The 21,230-nt window shown below is 46.0% G+C and overlaps 1 protein-coding gene across 2 annotated transcripts in view; it reads right to left on the bottom strand.

Annotated features, from left to right (window-relative positions):
- Window positions 1–15,614, bottom strand: part of ADCY6 (adenylate cyclase 6) — a 421,005-nt gene extending 405,391 nt beyond the window's left edge. The window contains exon 1 of one of the 2 annotated variants that reach the window (XM_063952744.1): window positions 15,446–15,614. Coding sequence is in view for 1 of the 2 variants with exons in the window: in XM_063952743.1 (XP_063808813.1) it covers window positions 14,304–14,512 (209 nt within the window). In the remaining variant the exon portion in view is untranslated. Of the gene's footprint in view, window positions 1–14,303; window positions 14,527–15,445 lie in introns of those variants that run through there. The other variant, XM_063952743.1, reaches the window with a different exon arrangement.
- Window positions 15,615–21,230: the final 5,616 nt, after the last annotated feature.

Below are 21,230 nucleotides of genomic sequence, written 5' to 3'. Positions count from 1 at the left end.
CAGCACTACCGAGTCACACGGCACTCATGCGTTATGTGTAACGCAATTTGTAGTGCACAGAGCAAAGATGTCAGAGAACACATTTGGAAATGGATATGGAATTAGAATCACTATTAACAATAACATCAAGTATTTGCCTCGCAGTCAGGAGCATTTGCACAGCAGGAGCATTTTTCCAATGCTGTCTGCTCCAATTATGTCTGTACTCCATTGACCCCAACGACCATAACTGCTTGTTAACCATAGCATGTTAAAACACAATTACTCTTGGCATTCACTGACACAATGCAACACCAAGCCTGACAAATATTTTAAAGCCCCACTACAACCTAGGATGGGAGCAGAACTTGACTCCACTATTAAACCAAAGCCCCACTACAACCTGCATCATAAAATCAAAGCCCGACTACAACCTGCACCATAAAATCAAAGCCACACTACAACCTGCACCGTAAAATCAAAGCCCCACTACAACCTGCATCATAAAATCAAAGCCCCACTACAACCTGCACCGTAAAACCAAAGCCCCACTGCAACCTGGGGCGGCACGGACGGTGTAATGGTTAGCATTACTTCTCACTTAGGTCATTGGTCCGATTCCCAAAATGTGTGGCGTTTGTATATTGTCCCCGTGCTTACTTGGGTTTCTTCCAGATACTCCAGTTTCCTCCCACAAACTAAAAATATACTGATAGGTTAATTGGCTCCCAACAAAATTAACTCTCTACTAATTGTCTCTTGGCGCTAGTTACTAAAATATCATAATATACACAATTCAATGTTATAATAAACAAAATATAATATACTTTTACATTAAGCTGCAGTGTGTCAATTTCTGCCTGTGTGTGCATAAAAATTAACTCCTGTAATTACAGGAGACCCAAAAAGAAAGCTAACATGTAACACTCTGCGCTATTTTCAGTTGTCAAACTTTAAATTTAACAGGCTTTAAATTGAGTGAAGTCACATGAGGCCGTAGGATAGTTTTTATTTTAAACTTCTATAAATAAATACTTACAGCAGAATTTTCATCATCAAAATAAATACCATATAGGCATACGCCTATGTATGGATATGCAATTTATACACCAAACAATCTCTTGTTAAAATGAGCATAAACTATTAGACTAATAATAGAGGTGGCTCAATCAAAGAATGCTCTCTATGCACAATAAAAAAAGAAAAAATTAAAAACAACAAATCTTTGCCACATATATTATTGAATTGGAATAAATTATATGCAGTTTAAATGCGAGTTTAGTAGCTTTTATCTCCTTGAATCTGAGCCTTCAGTGTTATACACAGATATCCTGAATGGAAGTTCACTGTAAAAAGATATATTACACAGTCTCACTTGTGACCGTAGATGCCGTGATGTAAAATCTCTTTATAATGTAAAGTCTCAATTGCAGCCGTCTATAACAGTGCTGTTGATACTTGTGCGCTACTTCAAGAATGCCGCTCTATGCTGCCGCTCGGTGAGCTAACGGTCTCTGACCGTTACCGTTAAAAGCTCACCGAGTGGCATTCTTCAAGTTGCCGCACATCACTGGTAATAAATAATAATAAAGCCCCACTACAACAACTGCCATAAAGCCAAAGCCCTACTACAACTTAGGGCAGGAGCAGAGCTCCACTCCGGCATAAAGCCAAAGCCACGTTACACCTAGGACAGGAGCAGAGCTCCACTCCGGCATAAAGCCAAAGCCACGTTACACCTAGGACAGGAGCAGAGCTCCACTCCGGCATAAAGCCAAAGCCACGTTACACCTAGGACAGGAGCAGAGCTCCACTCCGGCATAAAGCCAAAGCCACGTTACACCTAGGACAGGAGCAGAGCTCCACTCCGGCATAAAGCCAAAGCCACGTTACACCTAGGACAGGAGCAGAGCTCCACTCCGGCATAAAGCCAAAGCCACGTTACACCTAGGACAGGAACAGAGCTCCACTCCGGCATAAAGCCAAAACCCAACTACAACCTAGGGCAGGAACAGAGCTCCACTCCGGCATAAAGCCAAAGCCCTACTACAACTTAGGGCAGGAGCAGAGCTCCACTCCGGCATAAAGCCAAAGCCATGTTACACCTAGGACAGGAGCAGAGCTCCACTCCGGCATAAAGCCAAAGCCACGTTACACCTAGGACAGGAGCAGAGCTCCACTCCGGCATAAAGCCAAAGCCACGTTACACCTAGGACAGGAACAGAGCTCCACTCCGGCATAAAGCCAAAACCCAACTACAACCTAGGGCAGGAACAGAGCTCCACTCCGGCATAAAGCCAAAGCCCTACTACAACTTAGGGCAGGAGCAGATCTCCACTCCGGCATAAAGCCAAAGCCACGTTACACCTAGGACAGGAGCAGAGCTCCACTCCGGCATAAAGCCAAAGCCACGTTACACCTAGGACAGGAGCAGAGCTCCACTCCGGCATAAAGCCAAAGCCACGTTACACCTAGGACAGGAGCAGAGCTCCACTCCGGCATAAAGCCAAAGCCACATTACACCTAGGACAGGAGCAGAGCTCCACTCCGGCATAAAGCCAAAGCCACGTTACACCTAGGACAGGAGCAGAGCTCCACTCTGGCATAAAGCCAAAGCCACGTTACACCTAGGACAGGAACAGAGCTCCACTCCGGCATAAAGCCAAAACCCAACTACAACCTAGGGCAGGAACAGAGCTCCACTCCGGCATAAAGCCAAAGCCTTACTACAACCTAGGGCAGGAACAGAGCTACACTCCGGCATAAAGCCAAAGCCCCGCTACAACCTACAGCGGGAGCAGAGCTTCACTCCTAGCATTTGTGTAACACTAGTAAACATATAAATGTGCATAAGAGTGCTGCATCTTTTAAACTTTTATGCATACCTCCCAACATGACCCTCTCCAGGAGGGACACAATGCTCTGCTTCTGGACTTTTCTCTTAATATATGATTGTCTGCACCTGTGTTGAACAGGTTAATGGATAAGAAAGGTGTTTCAGCACATGTGATGTCTCTCATAAAGAAAGAGGGAAGTCCAGGAGCAGAGTATTGTGCCCCTCCTGGAGAGGGTCATGTTGGGAGGTATGTTTTAGGTTTACTATTGTAATTCTAAACTAACGTATTCTCCAGTGACCACTCAATCCTGATTATCACTGGGTTTAGATAGGCAAACTCTAAGCTACTGCTCTAGGTTCACAATTATACTAAGAAAATATAACAAGGACATTATTTCTGGAATGAATTAATATGTCTTCCATGCGATTATTGGGCTACGTACACACTGGCACTGAAGCATAGCTAATTTGACTTTGCTTCGGGGGAGCTTCAAGACTTCCCCCCCTATGTGCTTTATAAACTATTCACAAAAATCCACTGCAGGCAAAGTCAAAACTGGCGCAACACAATTTGAAGCAGATGCTTGCTACAATGTCCATTTGCTTAGAATTATATATTGACATTTGGGCGTCGGCGCTTATTAGGCATTGTTATCGCATGTTAAATACCTGACTGCAACACTGTGTGCACAGCCCTTAGATCTGCAAAGACTCCCAGGCATGAGCAGAACGTTGCCCCGTGTAAGCATCTCCTGATTTCTGCCTGTAGAAAATGATACTTACCAAGTAGCTGGAATGTACTCTCACGTTATAAAAGTTTCATTAAAATACAACTAATCCCATCACAACATTTCTAGCTAATCACTGTATCAATCTCAATTAATCTCAAAGGATTTATGGGTTTACCATCACATATTCCACTCTAATACATATCTAGACCTTCAAATCAATCCCATTACAAAGCAGGGGAGCAGTAGTGAACTAGTTGGAAACCCAGCGTGAAACAAGAAAGCAGTAGTTAACACCATATGGTTGAGCCCAGGCAGGTGTTTTATCCACTTGTAGAAAAATACTAGACATTTTTTTCCATTGTCTCAACCCAGAGAGATGAAAATTACACAGTCATCATTTTACACCCTGGTCCAGGCATTTTCTATACTAGATTTTATCTTTGTAGAATTCAACTCAAATGAAAAAGGGAGTGATACTATATACCACTCTAAAGCATAACATCACTGCAAAATAATAAAAAAACATCTGTCTGAATACAGACATACAGCAAGTTGCACAGACAGCAATGACCATTGTAGAAGTACTGTAATAGTGAACACAATATGTATCACAACAAGAAAGTAGTAGATAAATTAAGGAGGCAATAGTGAACATAGCATGCATAAAAGCACAGTAGTGAGCATAGTATAAAATACGTTGGTGAATAACTAGTGACCACAGTGGATATAGTGAGGAAGCAGTAGTGAACATAGCATACAAGATGTAAGGAACGCAGTAGATAGATTGTGGAAGTAGTAGTGAACATGGAGGGTCATTCAGATGTGGTTGGAGGTGTTATAACTGCTGCTCCCTTGGAAGCAGCAGTGACAGTGTTGTATGGTGATACAGCAGGAGGCATCTATTACAAGCAGACGCCTCCTGCTGCAGTAGTGATCCGACCCGTGTCCTAGGACGCAACATCGCATCACTCAATCACACTTTGCAGCACCCATGGTGACACGCAAGCCGACCATCGCAGAGGCCAAGAAATCTCAACCAGGTGATGCGCCTCTATTTAGAGAAACGGAGGTCCTCCCCACCCCCAAATGGCATCAGACTGTCAATCACGTCCGTTGTTGCAGGACCCATTTGCATACACGCAGAAAGGGTCCTGTGCATACGCAAAGTACCAATTATCTGTATTTTGCTGCATGAACAGCAACTCGTGTAATAGGTTGGGGGAAGAATTAGGTGAGTTGAGGAAGCAGTAGTGAACATAACATGTAAGGAAGCAGTAGGTGAATTAAGGACACAGTATTGAATACAGCATATAGAGGTTGGGAAAGCAGTAGGTACATTAAAGAAGCAGTAGCAAATACAGCATGTAGTAGGTTGAAAAGGTATTCGTAAACATGGCATGTAATAAGTTGGGGAAGCAGCAGATAAATTGAAAAAATAGAGAACTTAGCAACTAATAAGTTGGGGGAAGTAGTATTGATCTCTGTTATGGTAATATTTAAAAGCAGTGCTTGGAAAGCAGTTTTAGAAGCAGAAAGTAACAAACTGAGGAAGCAGTAGTGAATATAGAATGTAATAGATTGAGAAAGCAGCAGGTAACTTGAGGAGGCAGTAGAAAACATGGCATGTAATAGGCTGGGGAAGAAGTAGATAAACTCAAACAGTGAACATAACACATAACAGGTTAGGGAAGTTAGTAGTGATCTCTGTTACGGTAATAACAATCAGTGCTTTAGAAAGCAGTTGTGAAAACAGAGAATGTAACAAACTGAGGAAGTAATAGTTATTTATTAATTAACAGTTTCTTATATAGCGCAGCAATTTCCATTGCGCTTTACAATTGGAAACAATGATAAAACAAAACTGGGTAATAGTTACCTCATTATGTTACAATGGTAACATGAATAAGAGAGTAGATCAATTTAAGATCAGTATAAGGATATCCTTACAAACAACTAATACCCCTTTCACACCGCAGCTTGTACCCGGTATTTTGCCATTTTAACTGGCTTCCTAAACGGGTCAAGCTGCGATGTGAAAGGGTCCCCTTCAATTTACCGTTTTCAAAATACCTGTATTTTGAAACGGTAAAAAAGAAGGGTCCTACCCGTTTCAGTCCCATTTCACTGTGCAGTGTGAAAGGGTCTGAAACGGTATTTGCAAGCCCCAGCAGGTCATAGGCTGTCTCCATGTGTGATGTCAGCAGCCACAACCAGGAAACAGCTTGGAAAACACAGGAGACACATGTGAGAGTGGCTTTATAAACGTTTAGACTGCAAAGCCATTATAAAATGTCTTAATTGGAGTGATGAAGAGGTGAGGGAGCTGCTTTAGGATCAGAGGGGATGAGGAAATCTGCTGCCAAATTACTGGGACAGTCAAGGATACCCTCATATATAAAAACATAGCAAAAATGCTTCAAGCTGCTGGGTTCCATCATACGACTATCCAAATTATTAATAATGAATTAATTAATAATTATTAATAATGTGTGGGCCAGAAAAGTCCATTTATAATGACAACCACTGTTTTCTATGGGTGAAACGGGTTCAGTGTGAAAGGTACCAAAACGGTAATGAAATGGTAATTTACTGGTTACAACATGAGATGTGAAAGGGGTTTAACTGCTCAGATCCGTTTTAAGAACCGTTTCAAATACCATTTCAAAAGCAGGTTTTGCGATGTGAAAGCAGCATAAGGCTCAAATAGGGTATGAGGTTACAAAAAAAAGAGGGGGGGGGGGCAGACCAGATGGACCAAGGAGTTCAACTGACATACTTAGCCTCTACGGATGACAAAGCGAAGCTGGGTACACACCTATACAATCGCCGGCTCATTCTCTCGATATTGGGAGACCGGACAACGATTATATGTGGTACCAATGCGGGAGCGTTAGCCGATAATCATCTTATGACACTCCTGCAACAGTCAGGACCTGAAGACCGCATCTTATGTGCTGCACAGCCGACCTCTGAATCCCCATAGAGGAGTATCTTAATTCACTGTTCCTGCAGCTGCCTTGTGGGGTGGGGGGTCACAGCTGGATACATACCACTCGGCTGTTTGGCAACCGGGGATCAAATATGCATGTACCCAGCTTTAGTTGAACTTGTAGGTAATGCTAAACAGGTGCATAAGTATGAGCATGATCACCAACCTACATGCATTATAGGGATTACAAATGAGTGATATTCAATATAACACATCGGCACCTTGCAATGTGGATCAACGTAGTTTTTATTTACAATGACAAAATGCAGGACATCTTCTCACAAAGAATAGTAGGGAAAACATGATTGGGGGCTTGTGTTATTTAGAAGTAACAGAATACATAATTATTTATTTGAAACATATTTTAAATGTGCCACAAAGTGTATAAAGCACCATAGAGGGTAAAAATGGAAAACATTTCACTGTAAGAGAGTATACACAGTACACAACAGAATATCATAGCAGAAATATATAACATAAGTGCCAAACATTATATCCTACCACAGACTGAGTAGGGTAAATAACAGGGCAAGGATAGGGCAAGACTCTGGAGCCGGCAGCCCAAACAGGGGAGTAACCTATTGATGGCAAGTTTAACTAAAGGTGGGTACACATTAGGCGATGCGCTCGGTAAACGACATTGCCTAGTGTTACCCCTCCCGGGCCGAGCTGCCTGATGGGGGATCCGGTCTGAAGATCGACACTGTCTAGGTCGACAATGTTTAGGTCGACCACTATAGGTCGACAGTCACTAGGTCGACAGGGTTGGAAGGTCGACAGGGTTTCTAGGTCGACATGTCAAAAGGTCGACATGAGTTTTGCACATTTTTTTTCTTTCTTTGAACTTTTTCATACTTAACGATCCACGTGGACTACGATTGGGACGGTAACCTGTGCCGAGCGAAGCGGAGCGAAGCATGGCGAGCGAAGCAAGCCATGCGAGGGGACACGGTGCACTAATTCGACTTCCCGGTCACTGTACACAGAAAACGACACCAAAAAAAACAAAACCTCATGTCTACCTTTTGACCTGTCGACCTAAAAACCCTGTTGACCTTCGAACCCTGTTGACCTAGTGACTGTCAACATACAGTGGTTGACCTAAACATTGTCGACCTAGACACTGTCGATCTAATGATCCACACCCCCTGACGGCGGGCATACACACTGTGCAGTATCACTAATGATATCGCACAGTGACATCATGCCGCGGCCGACCGGAGCATGCAGCTTTGAACAATGAGTCCAAATTGAGCTGCATGCCCAACCGAGACCGAAGGTCGTTAACGAACCGTGGGGACGCGCATCGCTCGGTGGCGGCATACACACTGGGCGATATAGTTCAGGAGGGGGAAAATGAGCGATATTGTTCAAAATATCGCTAAGTTTGTACCCACCATAAGAGTACATTTCTCAGAAGGCTTGGTGTTCAGGTGGCAGGTATTATGTACCAGACCCCATTGCAGCATCATTTGCCCGAAAACAAAACCAACTGGTGCAGTACCATAACAAAACTCAGCTAGACATCTACATGATAAAAAAGATAGACCTAAAGGGTATAATTTGTAAATATTTTACAATGAATGTGAAATAAAACAAACTGCAGAAAAGGTGCACTTGTCCTTAAATCAAAACCTAAACCATCCAGCATAAGAAAGCATGTAACCTAGTTTAAATGCCATAATCAACTAGAAAGATATTTAATTAAGGTTTCTGGAAGCATGCAGATCAAAATCATGTCTTTCTGTAGCAACATGCATTCATTACTGTACAATAATAAGACTTACTCCAGCAGTTAAATAACATGAACTTGGTATCTGCCATTTTGAACTTTATTAACGTAATAAAATATGATGTGCAATAACATTTAATTTGTAACCTTGGAAGCAAATTATCAACAGCATGACAACAAAGACCACGTAATACACAATGTATCTTCGGTTATAAGCTAGTTAAGAACCTAAGTAATCAGTCATACAGCCGTTAAATGTTTAGACAGTTAAGAAAAGCAGTTGCCAATCAAACCCTGCAATAAGAATGTTACCTTAGCAATGAAGGTTTAGTATTAATGCAAGTGGTTATGCTCTGACTTTCTTTCATCACATTTTAATTTAATGCCAGTTGGTCTGAACTGTGGCTCCCGCCACCAGTCTCACTGATGGTACTCCCCAAAAGCTTCGGTATAACACACATCTGCAGTCTCCAATCTAGTCTGTTATTTCCCATGGTGTGGTATAAAAGATCTACAAGCATTAGGTCTACAATCATTAAATCGACAGGCACTAGGTCTACATGGTCATAAGATCAACATATGAAGGGTCGACTTTGGAAAAGGTCGACAGGTACAAATGGTCGACATAATAATGGTCTGCGCACTTTTTTTGGAGGGTGGGTTAATGTGGATAGTTTTGGCATCTGGGACCACCAATTGTTGAATAGCGTCCCCTCGATCGTTTGCCACCCTTTGGGCACGGCGTCTCGGTCCGTTTGCCACAGGGGTACTAAAGGTTATGATTTGTGACATGGATAGTCAAGGAAGGAAAAAAGAAAAAAAAAAATTTTAAATACCCCTAAAAACATATGAACCTGTTGACCTTTCCAGTGTCGACCTTTTGTCCATGTGAGTGCATTTACTAACGCCAGGCGTCTTTTTGTGCCTTTTCCTTCCAAAATCCATTGTACTTGTATCGCTGTGCAAATAAGACGCACAAGCAAGCCCTGATGATTAAAATAATATTCAGCATGCAACTGCACCTGTATCTGCATACAAAATACTATGTTACAGTGTTTTCCTGTAGCATATACAGCCACAGCTGCACACAAAATAAAGGCATGCCACATATCAGAGTCTGCTTGTGCATCTTATTCACATAGTGATGCCAATAAGACGCGTTTTTTGTAAAAAAAATCTCGCAGTGCATGGCGTATTGACGCCAGATGTATGAGGACACATCTGTAGTAATGCACAGGCCTCTGTAGAAAAGAGAAGGTGAGGATGTCACAAAAGGTACAGCAAGCCAAGCCAAGACTAAAATATACTCAGTATTAATATATAATTTATCGTTGATGATGCTTTGGGTGTGGTGGCAGCAGTGGGTAAAATGCATTGGGATGCAGCGATGTATAGCTGCCCTTTTGTCCAGCTAAGTGGCAAGGAGGGAGGTGTAGGGGAACGTTGGCGGCTTCATAAGGACACGAGACTGAGGGAACTTATGTAAGTAGGTGAAGGAACAAAACACAGACCAACCTGAAGTAAAATCTAGTAACATAAGATAAACAAGCATGAATTTTTGGGGTATGTTACATATTGAAATCTGTAAAGGTTCTTATAGTGAATAGGTAACATGTACATACTACTATTCACCAGGGGTTCTCAGTCTGTTTCTTTCTGAGCCCCCTTGTCTCCTCAAACATACTTCAAAATATTCAGAGAGCAGCCAGTTCAGTGTACAATACAACAGTGGCTTGTGGGACGTTTGCAAAATACGGAGCCATTCATATCAGTTTGTGGAGCATGTTTTTTTTTTTTTTTTTCTTTGCACTGCTCAACTGTGGGCAATGCAGAACTGTACGCAATTCAGTCCTCTCTCTGCTTGCACATGAAGGGGCCTAACTGGACTGTAACAGGGCGATCGCACATAGGCAACGTTCTCTGAAGATGTGTCAATGGAACTGCAGGCGATGTGGAGTGGTGGTCATGTGTCAGTATGCCTGCTTTGCACCTAGCACCTAGTAAATGGCTGATCCGCACAACTCTGCATATGGACGAATGTAGGTATTTAGTTCCAACGCAACAAATCACGTCTGATTTGGGTCCGACTCTACAGAAGCCCCATGTGTACAATATACAAGCACTCAGTCATAGTTACTAAGCAGCCACTTTTACTGCTGGACACAGAAAGGGAACTAATGCATATCAGGGACAATATATAAGACAGAAATCACTGATGCCGCTCCCAAATAATTCATTTTACACACTGAACAGTCTCTTGCCAACAAACAGCCTGTACCCGCCCCAGTGAACGTCTCACCCGATACTGGTCAGAAAACTACCTGGCAACAACATACACAAATCAGTACATTTTACCTACAATACAGTAGGATTAAACTACCATGAGCTGTTGTGAAAGTCACTCAAGAGTTAATAGTTTTCTTAGAATTATCCATTTAAAAGGAAAGGAGATTGTTATTACAGACTTAAAATACTTTATTTCCTATACAATTTATAAACGAATACACAGAAATGCCTACTAGAGTTAAGTGAAACAAGATTGTATTCTCAGGGTACATAGCGGATGCCTGTGACAGATGAAGTATTCCCTTTAGAATTGATAACTCCCAAGATTACAATTACATAAAGAGAGACACAGAGATTCCCATATCATTAAGTTCTACATACGCAAAAGATCAACAGCAACGACAAAACACAACAACAAGCCTCACCACAGATGATCTGTACCACTGTACACTGCTGCTAACAAATAGGATGCCACATACTGTAGTGCAGCGTTTCCCAACTCCAGTTCTCGGGGACCCTAACAGTGCATGTTTTACAGGTCTCCTCAGTGTCCCAACTCCAGTTCTCGGGGACCCTAAGTGCTGAAACACACTACCCGGCTTTTGCCGGCCGGGAAAAAGCCGGACGGCTTTTTCCCGTGCCGGCATTGTAGTTCACAGTGTGAGGGGTAGGGTCCCTTCACACTGCACGGCCCCGGCCCGGCTGCCGGGTTGCAGCCGGGTCTCACCACTGGAAGGTCCGGCTGCCGGGCCGTCTCTGCAGCCAGTGAACCGTGTGTGTGAAGGGGATCTTTCACACACAACGTTTTTTCTGAAGCCGTGTCTGATGCTGCGCATGCGCACAGCATCACACACGGCTCAAAGCCGTCCTGTGTGACAGACACTGCCGGTTTCTCCCGGATGGCAAAAAGCCGGACAAACTTTGTCCGGCTTTTTGCAATCCGGGAGAAACCGGCCAGTGTGTTACAGCCCTCAGTGCTGAAACACACTACCCGGCTTTTGCCGGCCGGGAAAAAGCCGGACGGCTTTTTCCCGTGCCGGCATTGTAGTTAACAGTGTGAGGGCTAGGGTCCCTTCACACTGCACGGCCCCGGCCCGGCTGCCGGGTTGCAGCCGGGTCTCACCACTGGAAGGTCTGGCGGCCGGGCGGCCGCCGGGCCGTCTTTGGAGCCAGTAAACCATGTGTGTGAAGGGGAGCTTTCACACACAACGGTTTTTTCTGAAGCCGTGTCTGATGCTGCGCATGCGCACAGCATCACACACGGCTCAAAGCCGTCCTGTGTGAGCGACTCTGCCGGTTTCTCCCGGATGGCAAAAAGCCGGACAAAGTTTGTCCGGCTTTTTGCCATCCGGGAAAAACCGGAGTGTGTGTTACAGCCCTCACAGTGCATGTTTTACAGGTCTCCTCAGTGTCACAAGTGAAATAATTAGAACCACCTGTGCACCAACTAGGAGCTCTGGAAAACATGCACTGTTACAAGTCCCTGAGGACTGGATTTGGAAAACACTGCTGAAGTAAGAATACAGGTTTAAACTGTGGGTGTTCAACTATGGGATCTCTAATATAGCATCCTAAAGTCCAGAAAGTTCTGAACTGAGAAAGAAAACCGCAAAAGTATTACTGCTGAACAGTGATATAATCACTGTAATATCATTTCTCTGAGGAACTGTCAAAACAATTTGTTTGGAAGGGAAAGACAGCAGATCAGAACTGGAAAGACAGTGATTTTTCAAGGTTTGAGTTATTCTCAAAGTTTTATCTTTCTCAAAATTACAAAAAAAAAAATACACGTTTAACACTAGTCCTGAGCATACAATATAATATCTGTATATGCAAAATGTGAACTATAGACATTATATTAGCAGTACTATCACCCGTCTGACTGTCAGCCACGGATACTGGGACCTTCACACACATGATATATTGGAGGATCTTGTGATCCACGCTGGATTGCAACGATCATCGTATAGTGTGTACCAGTGGCTGCATCTTCCCATCTGATGTGCTGCACATCAGACGGGATGATGAGACAGACGACAAAGTGTGTATGGCGATGCAACATATTGTTATATCACACTGCCGCTGGGTCCCCAAGTTGCTGAGGTGTGTACCCAGCCCAAGAAACCAATAATCTTTAGCACCAGCACAATTGACAGACAATCAAATATCCGTTATCTCTACATAATTACTGTTTATATAAAACCAATATATTATGCAGCACTTATAACCTTATTTGCCTATCCCAGGACACATACACACACAAGCTCTGAATTTTCAGCAGACTAAGCAGAAGCAAGTTAGTAGGGAATAAGCAGAATTGGTACAGGTCACAGGAGGGCCAGGGGGTATATTTATTAAAGCAAAGGGTTTTTTTTAGAAGTGGAGATGTTGCCCATAGCAACCAATCAGATTCTACTTATCATTTATCTAGCACCTTCTAGAAGATAATAGCCAGAATCTGTATGGTTGCTATGAAATACTCGCACTCTAGTAAATATACCCCCTGGTGTTTTGTATATAGAGCTCCTGGATCTATCCTTCATCAGTTTGTGCGATTACTATTAGGGTCTATAACCCAGATAAATTAGATGAACTATTCCAAGCTTTAATAGCAATGTTTGTTAAATTCATTTGAATAGTGCACATCTCACCAGTTTGGCTACTATACAGTATATTAGGATTGCTACTACAGGTTTCTTCTTGCGCTGTAGTTGATGGTCCTTACATTCCTTTGAGCGTGAAATATACAATTCCTTGGTTAGATAGTTTCACTACTCTTCACGAGCGCCACAACAATAAAAGTGGCTAAGCAGCAGGGGTCTCGATGCCCAATCACGGACCCATTCAGCAAATCTATGTGAAACTAATTCTGACCACGTCATATTTCAGGCAAACAAGTGCTCAGAAAGCTGGGAATGGTGTTCAGAGGGAAGTGTGAATTTTGATGAATTGATTGTAGATATAAATGTCATAATCTGACCTGTTTGTGGTAATGCATAGCCTGCAGATCAACAGCTTACTGTGCAGAATACACATCAGATGGCACCTATCAGGACCTAGTGAAAGTACTAAACGCAGATTGTGGGCATCACCAAGGACAATATATGCACATGCAGAAAGACCAATCAGAGGAGATCATGCTAGAACAAACTGCAACAAGCATAGAGGAAGGCCCATTATCCACTGTATATGGCAGCATACACACCATCAGCTGCTGCTGCATCACATTGCAAAACACACAGGTCAATAGACATACCTGCACAAAACCCAAGCAGAGACCTCTTGCAGGATCTCAAAATAAAAAAGGCCAAACAAAACGAATGCACACCTGGCAAGCCTCATCACACAAGAGCCCCCCCCCCCCCGCAGCCTCACACCTCAGTGTGCCTCATTCCTTGCAGGAATAATGCAATATGCAGAGAAGACCCCATCCTAGCCCACAGTGACACACAGGAAGTCCGGGCACAGCAGCTCACACCTCTGTCCTATGTGCATGTATAGGAAGTCCGGAGAGGCCAGGGTAGGTCAGAGCTCCATGTACACACAGGGACCAGAGCAGACCCCAGCCTCCAGGGGGCCAGGCTGCTCTGTGATTACCGGTAGATCTCCAATCGCTGCTTGCCTCCAGCACATTCCCGCACAGCTTGGCCCTTCTGCATTGCTGATCTCCCAGTACCCTGTCAGCAGCAGCAGCAGCACTCCCTGCTCCCTCACATGCACAACCTCCGCAATCCTCTCCCCCAGACCTACCTCACACCCCCGCAATCCGCCCCCACCATCCCAGGGAGCAAGGCAGCAGAGAGCAGCACCCCCTCATATCTCTGTCCCGGAGGAAGGTCCGTACAGCCAGGCTGCTCCAGACACACAGAGGAGAGGGAAGGAGGGAGGGAGGGGAAGAGAGATGGGAGGAGGAGAGAGAATGGGAGAGGGTGGGAGACAGAAGTGTGCAGGGAGATCATAACAGAGGGACAAATATCGGGCAAGAGTGGGCAAAGGGTAAGAGAATAAATAAATAATGAGGGACAAGTAACCAATGACAGACTAATGCCTGGACAAGAATAAGAGATGGCTGCAGGCTAGGGTACAGTAAGGGGTAGTGACTGGACATGGATGACAGATGGCTGCAGGTGGGGTATACAGCAAGGGTCACAGGCAGGGGGTACAGTAAGGGGTAATGACTGGGCATGAGAGATAGCTCAGGCAGGGGATATGGTAAGGGTCAGAAGCAGGGGGCACAATTGGGTAATGGCTGGGCATGAATGAGATATGGCTGCAGGCAGGGGGTTGGTCTCAGGCAGGGGGTACAGTAAGGGACAATGACTGGGCATAAGAGATGGCGCAGGCAGGGGGTACAGTTGGGTAATGGCTGGGAATGAATGAGAGATGGCTGCAGGTAGTGGGTACAGTAAGGGTCACAGGCAGTGGGTAAAGGGTAATGACTGGGCATGAATGAGAGATGGCTGCTGGCAGGGGGTAAGGTAAGGGTTACAGGCAGGGGTAGAAATAGGGTCACATGCAGGGGGTAGAGTAAGGGATAAGGACTGGCCATGAGTGTGATATGGCTCAGGCAAGAACTACAGCAAGCAGTAATGACTTGGCATATAATGCTACGGCTGCAGACTGGGGTGACATGAGTGAATCTAATACAGGTGGGTGAAGAAGTGAGTGAGGAAAGGGCAAGAAGCAGAGTTGTCTCTCTGTGTCATGCAAGTAATGTGAGGGGGCTCCGGGAAGAAGAAGAGGGCTGCACAGACTGGGGATGCTACAGCAGCACTGCAGGCACCACTAAGGCTGTACACAGTCTGAGCTGCTACAGAGGCTCCCACAGGTGGCACACCGCACCATGCCCCCATTCCCGTCCACACCAGCTCCCTCCCACCTGGAATACTGACCTGGGGCTGCCCCGGGAGGATGAGGGAGTGAATGCCGGCGCTGCTTCTTGTGTGTGGCAGTTGCTGTTCTGCTGGGAATCCTCCTCACAGACTCTGCCAGATCCTTGCAGCCAGCCCGAGGAGCAGCAGTGTTCCTGCTCTCTGCCTCTAGAGGCTGCTCTTTCCCCACTTTTCCTCTATGTATCAATATATTTTATCAGCGCCTCCAGTCCCTACTCTCACTAGTGTCCGGGGAAAACGCCCTCTGCCCAGGTAGTGTCACAGAATAAGCAAGTTGGTTATCCCCGGTATCCCCAGTCTACGACGTGCGCGGCCCCGCTACCATCCCATACACAGCTATACTGCGCATGCGCGACAGCGGGAGAAGGTGGCGTGCACGCGCAGTCGCGGGCTCAGTCACTGACTCCTGCCTTCTGTTCTTAAAAGGGCCAGGGAGTGTCAGAGCTAGTAGCAGGCACAGCATGCAGGCTGGGGGACGCTCTCAGCTGTCCTATTTCTCTAACGTCCTAGTGGATGCTGGGAACTCCGTAAGGACCATGGGGAATAGCGGGCTCCGAAGGAGGCTGGGCAATCTAGAAAGATCTTAGACTACCTGGTGTGCACTGGCTCCTCCCACTATGACCCTCCTCCAAGCCTCAGTTAGATTTCGTGCCCGGCCGAGGTTGGATGCACACTAGGGGCTCTCCTGAGCTCTTAGAAAGTTATAGTCTTAGAATTTGTTATTTTCAGTGAGACCTGCTGGCAACAGGCTCACTGCAGCGAGGGACTAAGGGGAGAAGAAGCGAACTCGCCTGCTTGCAGCCGGATTGGGCTTCTTAGGCTACTGGACACCATTAGCTCCAGAGGGATCGACCGCAGGCCCAGCCTTGATGTTCGGTCCCGGAGCCGCGCCGCCGTCCCCCTTACAGAGCCAGAAGCAAGAAGATGGTCCGGAAAATCGGCGGCATGAAGACTCTGTCTTCACCAAGGTAGCGCACAGCACTGCAGCTGTGCGCCATTGCTCCTCTCACACACTTCACACTCCGGTCACTGAGGGTGCAGGGCGCTGGGGGGGGCGCCCTGAGGCAGCAATAAAAACACCTTGGCTGGCTAAAATACCTCAATATATGGCCCCAGGGGCTATATATGAGGTAAATACCCCTGCCAGAATTCCATAAAAAACGGGAGAATAGGCCGCGAAAAAGGGGCGGAGCCTATCTCCTCAGCACACTGGCGCCATTTTTCCCTCACAGCTCGGCTGGAGGGAAGCTCCCTGGCTCTTCCCTGCAATTCTACAGTACAGTAAGAGGGAAAAGAGAGGGGGGGCATTAAAATTGGCACTGTATACAGTATATTATATAAAAGCTATTAGGGACATAACTCAGTTAGTCCCTGTATATATATAGCGCTCTGGTGTGTGCTGGCATACTCTTACTCTGTCCCCCCAAAGGGCTTTTGTGGGTCCTGTCCTCGTTTAGAGCATTCCCTGTGTGTCTGCGGTGTGTCGGTACGGCTGTGTCGACATGTTGAATGAGGAGGCTTATATGGTGACAGAACAGAGGCCGATATATGTGATGTCGCCCCCTGTGGGGCCGACACCAGAGTGGATGGATAGGTGAAAGGTATTAACCGACAGTGTCAACTCCTTACATAAAAGGGTGGATGACGTAACAGCTGTGGGACAGCCGGCTTCGCAGCCCGCGCTTGCCCAGGCGTCTCAAAGGCCATCAGGGGCTCAAAAACGCCCGCTCTCTCAGATGGCAGACACAGATGTCGACACGGAGTCTGACTCCAGTGTCGACAAGGTGGAGACATATACACAATCCACTAGGAACATCCGTGACGTGATCCCGACAATAAAAAATGTGTTATACATTTCTGACTTTAACCCAAGCACCTCTAAAAATGGGTTTTAGGTTTGGGGAGAAAAAACAGGCAGTGTTTTGTTCCCCCATCAGATGAATAAATGAAGTGTGTGAAAGCGTGGGTTCCCCCGTTAAGAAACTGGTAATTTATAAAAAGTTACTGATGGCGTACCCTTTCCCGCCAGGTGGATAAGTTACGCTGGGAGATATCCCCTAGGGTGGATAAGGCGCTCACACGTTTGTCAAAAAAGGTGGCACTGCCGTCTTAGGATACGGCCACTTTAATAGGTACCTGTTGATTAAAAACAGGAGGCTATCCTGAAGTCTGTATTTACACACTCAGGTACTAGACTGAGACCTGCAGATAGTGCTGCTGCAGCGTGGTCGGTGACCCTGTCAAACAGGGATACTAGTTGGAAAACATAAAAACATATTAAAGACGTCGTCTTATATATGGGGGATGCACAGAGGGATATTTTGCCGGCTGGCATCCAAAATAAATGTAATGTCCATTCTGTCAGGAGGGTATTAGAGACCTGTCACTGGACAGGTGATGCTGACTTAAAAAGCGCATAGAGAGCCTTATAAGGGTGAGGAATTATTTGGGGATGGTCTCTGGGACCTCGTACCCACAGCAACTGCTGGGAAGAAATAATTTTACCTCAGGTTTCCTCACAGACAAAGGTACAGTCCTTTCGGCTTCAGAAAAGCAAGCTGGTCAAATGGCGCTTCCTTTCTGTACAGAGACAAGGGTAGAGGGAAAAAAGCTGCACCAGTCAGCCTGTTCCCAGAATCAAGATTCTTCCCCCGCCTCCTGTGAGGCCACACCATGACGCGGGTGCTCCACAGGTGTAGCCAGGTACGGTGGGGGGCCGTCTCAAAAATTTCAGCAATTAGTGGGCTCGCTCACAGGTGGATCCCTGTTTCTTTCAAGTAGTATTTCAGGGGTACAAGCTGGAATTCGAGATGTCTCCCCCCAGCCGTTTCCTAAAATATGCCTTGCTGACAACTCCCTCAGGCAGGGAGGCTGTGCTAGAGGCAATTAATAAGCGGTATTCCCAACAGGTAATACTCAAGGTGCCCCTACTTCAACAAGGACGGGGTTACTATTCCACACGGGTTAGGGTACCGAAACCGCATGGTTCGGTGTGACCCATTTTATATTTAAAATCCTTGAACACAAAAATTCAAGTTCAAGATGGAATCGCTCAGGGCGGTTATTCCAAGCCTGGACGAGGGGGATTACATGGTATCCTGGGACATCAAGGATGCTTACCTGCATGTCCCCATTTACCATCCTCGCCAGGAGTACCTCAGATTTGTGGTACAGGATTACCATTACCAAGTCCAGACACTGCCGTTTGGACTGTACATGGCACCGAGGGTGTTTTATCAAGGTAATGGCCGAAATGTTGATACTCCTTCAAAAAAAAAGGGAGTTGTAATTATCCCGTACTTGGACAATCTCGTTATAAGGGCGAGGTCCAAGGAGCAGTTGGTAGTCGGGGTAGCACTATTTTGGAAAGTGCTACAACAGCATGGTTGGATTCTAAACAGTCCAAAGTCACAGCTGGTTCCTATGACACGTCTACTGTTCCTGGGGATGGTTCTGGACATAAACCAGAAATAGTGTTTCTCCCGGAGGAGAAAGCCAAGGAGTTGTCATCTCTAGTCAGAGACCTCCTGAAGCCAAAATAGGTAGCGGTGCATCATTGCACGCGAGTCCTGGGAAAAATGGTAGCTTCCTACGAAGCAATCCCATTAGGCAGGTTCCATACAAGAACTTTTCAGAGGGACCTGTTGGACAAGTGGTCCGGATCGCATCTTCCGATGCATAGGCTGATAACCCTGTCTCCAAGGACCAGGGTATCTCTACGGTGGTGGCTGCAGAGTGCCCATCTTCAAGAGGGCCGCAGGTTCGGCATACAGGACTAGGTCCTAGTGACCATGGATTCCAGCCTTTGAGGCTGGGAGGCAGTCACACAGGGAAGAAATTTCCAGGGACTTTGGTCAAGTCAGGTTATTTCCCTACACATAAATATTCTGGACCTGAGGGCCATTTACAATGCCCTGAGGCCGGCAAGGCCTCTGCTTCAAAACCAGCCGGTACTGATCCAATCAGACAACATCACGGCAGTCGCCCATGTAAACCAACAGGGCGGCACAAGAAGCAGGATGGCGATGGCAGAAGCCACAAGGATTCTCCGATAGGCGGAAAATCATGTGTTAGCACTGTCAGCAGTGTTCATTCCCGGAGTGGACAACTGGGAAGCAGATCTTCTCAACAGACACGACCTCCACCCGGGAGAATGGGGACTTCCTCCAGAAGTCTTCCAATAGGATTGTACACCATTGGGAAAGGCCACAGGTGGACATGATGGCGTCCCGCCTCAACAAAAAGCTATAAAAGATATTGCACCGGGTCAAGGGACCCTCAGGCGATAGCTATGGACGCTCTGGTAACACCGTGGGTGTACCAGTCGGTTTATGTGTTCTCCCCTCTGCCTCTCATACCAAAGGTACTGAGAATAATAAGAAGGCGAGGAGTAAGAACGATACTCGTGGATGGCCAAGAAGAGCTTGGTACCCAGAACTTCAAGAATTTATATCAGAGGACCCATGGCCTCTGCCACTCAGACAGGACCTGCGGCAGCAGGGGCCCTGTCTGTTCCAAGACTTACCGCGGCTGCGTTTGTCGGCATGGCGGTTGAACGCCGGATCCTGAAGGAAAAGGGCATTCCGGAGGAAGTCATTCCTACGCTTACTAAAGCCAGGAAAGAGGTTACAGCAACTCATTATCACCGCATATGGCGAAAATATGTTGCATGGTGTGAGGCCGAAAGGGCCCCAACAGAGGAATTTCAACTAGGTCGATTTCTGCATTTCCTGCAAGCAGGAGTGACTATGGGCCTTAAATTGGGTTCCATTAAGGTACAGATCTCGGCTCTGTCGATTTTCTTTCAAAAAGAACTAGCTTCAGTACCTGAAGTTCAGACATTTATAAAAGGAGTGCTGCAGAGTCAGCCCCCGTTTGTGCCTCCTGTGGCACCTTGGGATCTCAACGTGGTGTTGAGTTTCTTAAAATCACATTGGTTTGAACCACTAAAAACCGTGGATCTGAAATATCTCACGTGGAAGGTGGTTATGTTATTGGCCTTGGCTTCTGCCAGGCGAGTATCAAAGTTGGCGGCTTTGTCTTGTAAAAGCCCTTATTTGATTTTCCATATGGATAGGGCAGAATTGAGGACTCGTCCCCAGTTTCTCCCAAAGGTGGTGTCAGCGTTTCACCTGAACCAGCCTATTGTGGTGCCTAGGCTACTAGGGACTTGGAGGACTCCAAGTTGCTAGACGTTGTCAGGGCACTGAAAATATATGTTTCCAGAACGGCTAGAGTCAGAAAATCTGACTCGCTGTTTATCCTATATGCACCTAACAAGCTGGGTGCTCCTGCTTCTAAGCAGACTATTGCTCGTTGGATTTGTAGTACAATTCAGCTTGCACATACTGTGGCAGGCCTGCCACAGCCAAAATCTGTCAATGCCCATTCCACAAGGAAGGTGGGCTCATCTTGGGCGGCTGCCCGAGAGGTCTCGGCTTTACAATTTTGCCGAGCAGCTACTTGGTCAGGGGCAAACACGTTTGCAAAAATTCTACAAATTTGATACCCTGGCTGAGGAGGACCTGGAGTTCTCTCATTCAGTGCTGCAGAGTCATCCGCACTCTCCCGCCCGTTTGGGAGCTTTGGTATAATCCCCATGGTCCTTACGGAGTTCCCAGCATCCACTAGGACGTTAGAGAAAATAAGAATTTACTCACCGGTAATTCTATTTCTCGTAGTCCGTAGTGGATGCTGGGCGCCCATCCCAAGTGCGGTTTATCTGCAATACTTGTACATAGTTATGGTTAACTAAATCGGGTTATTGTTGAGCCATCTGTTGAGA

Source organism: Pseudophryne corroboree, chromosome 2 (genome assembly GCF_028390025.1).
Source record: "Pseudophryne corroboree isolate aPseCor3 chromosome 2, aPseCor3.hap2, whole genome shotgun sequence".
Lineage (NCBI taxonomy): Eukaryota > Metazoa > Chordata > Amphibia > Anura > Myobatrachidae > Pseudophryne > Pseudophryne corroboree.
This window is presented reverse-complemented; position numbering and strand designations above follow the sequence as displayed.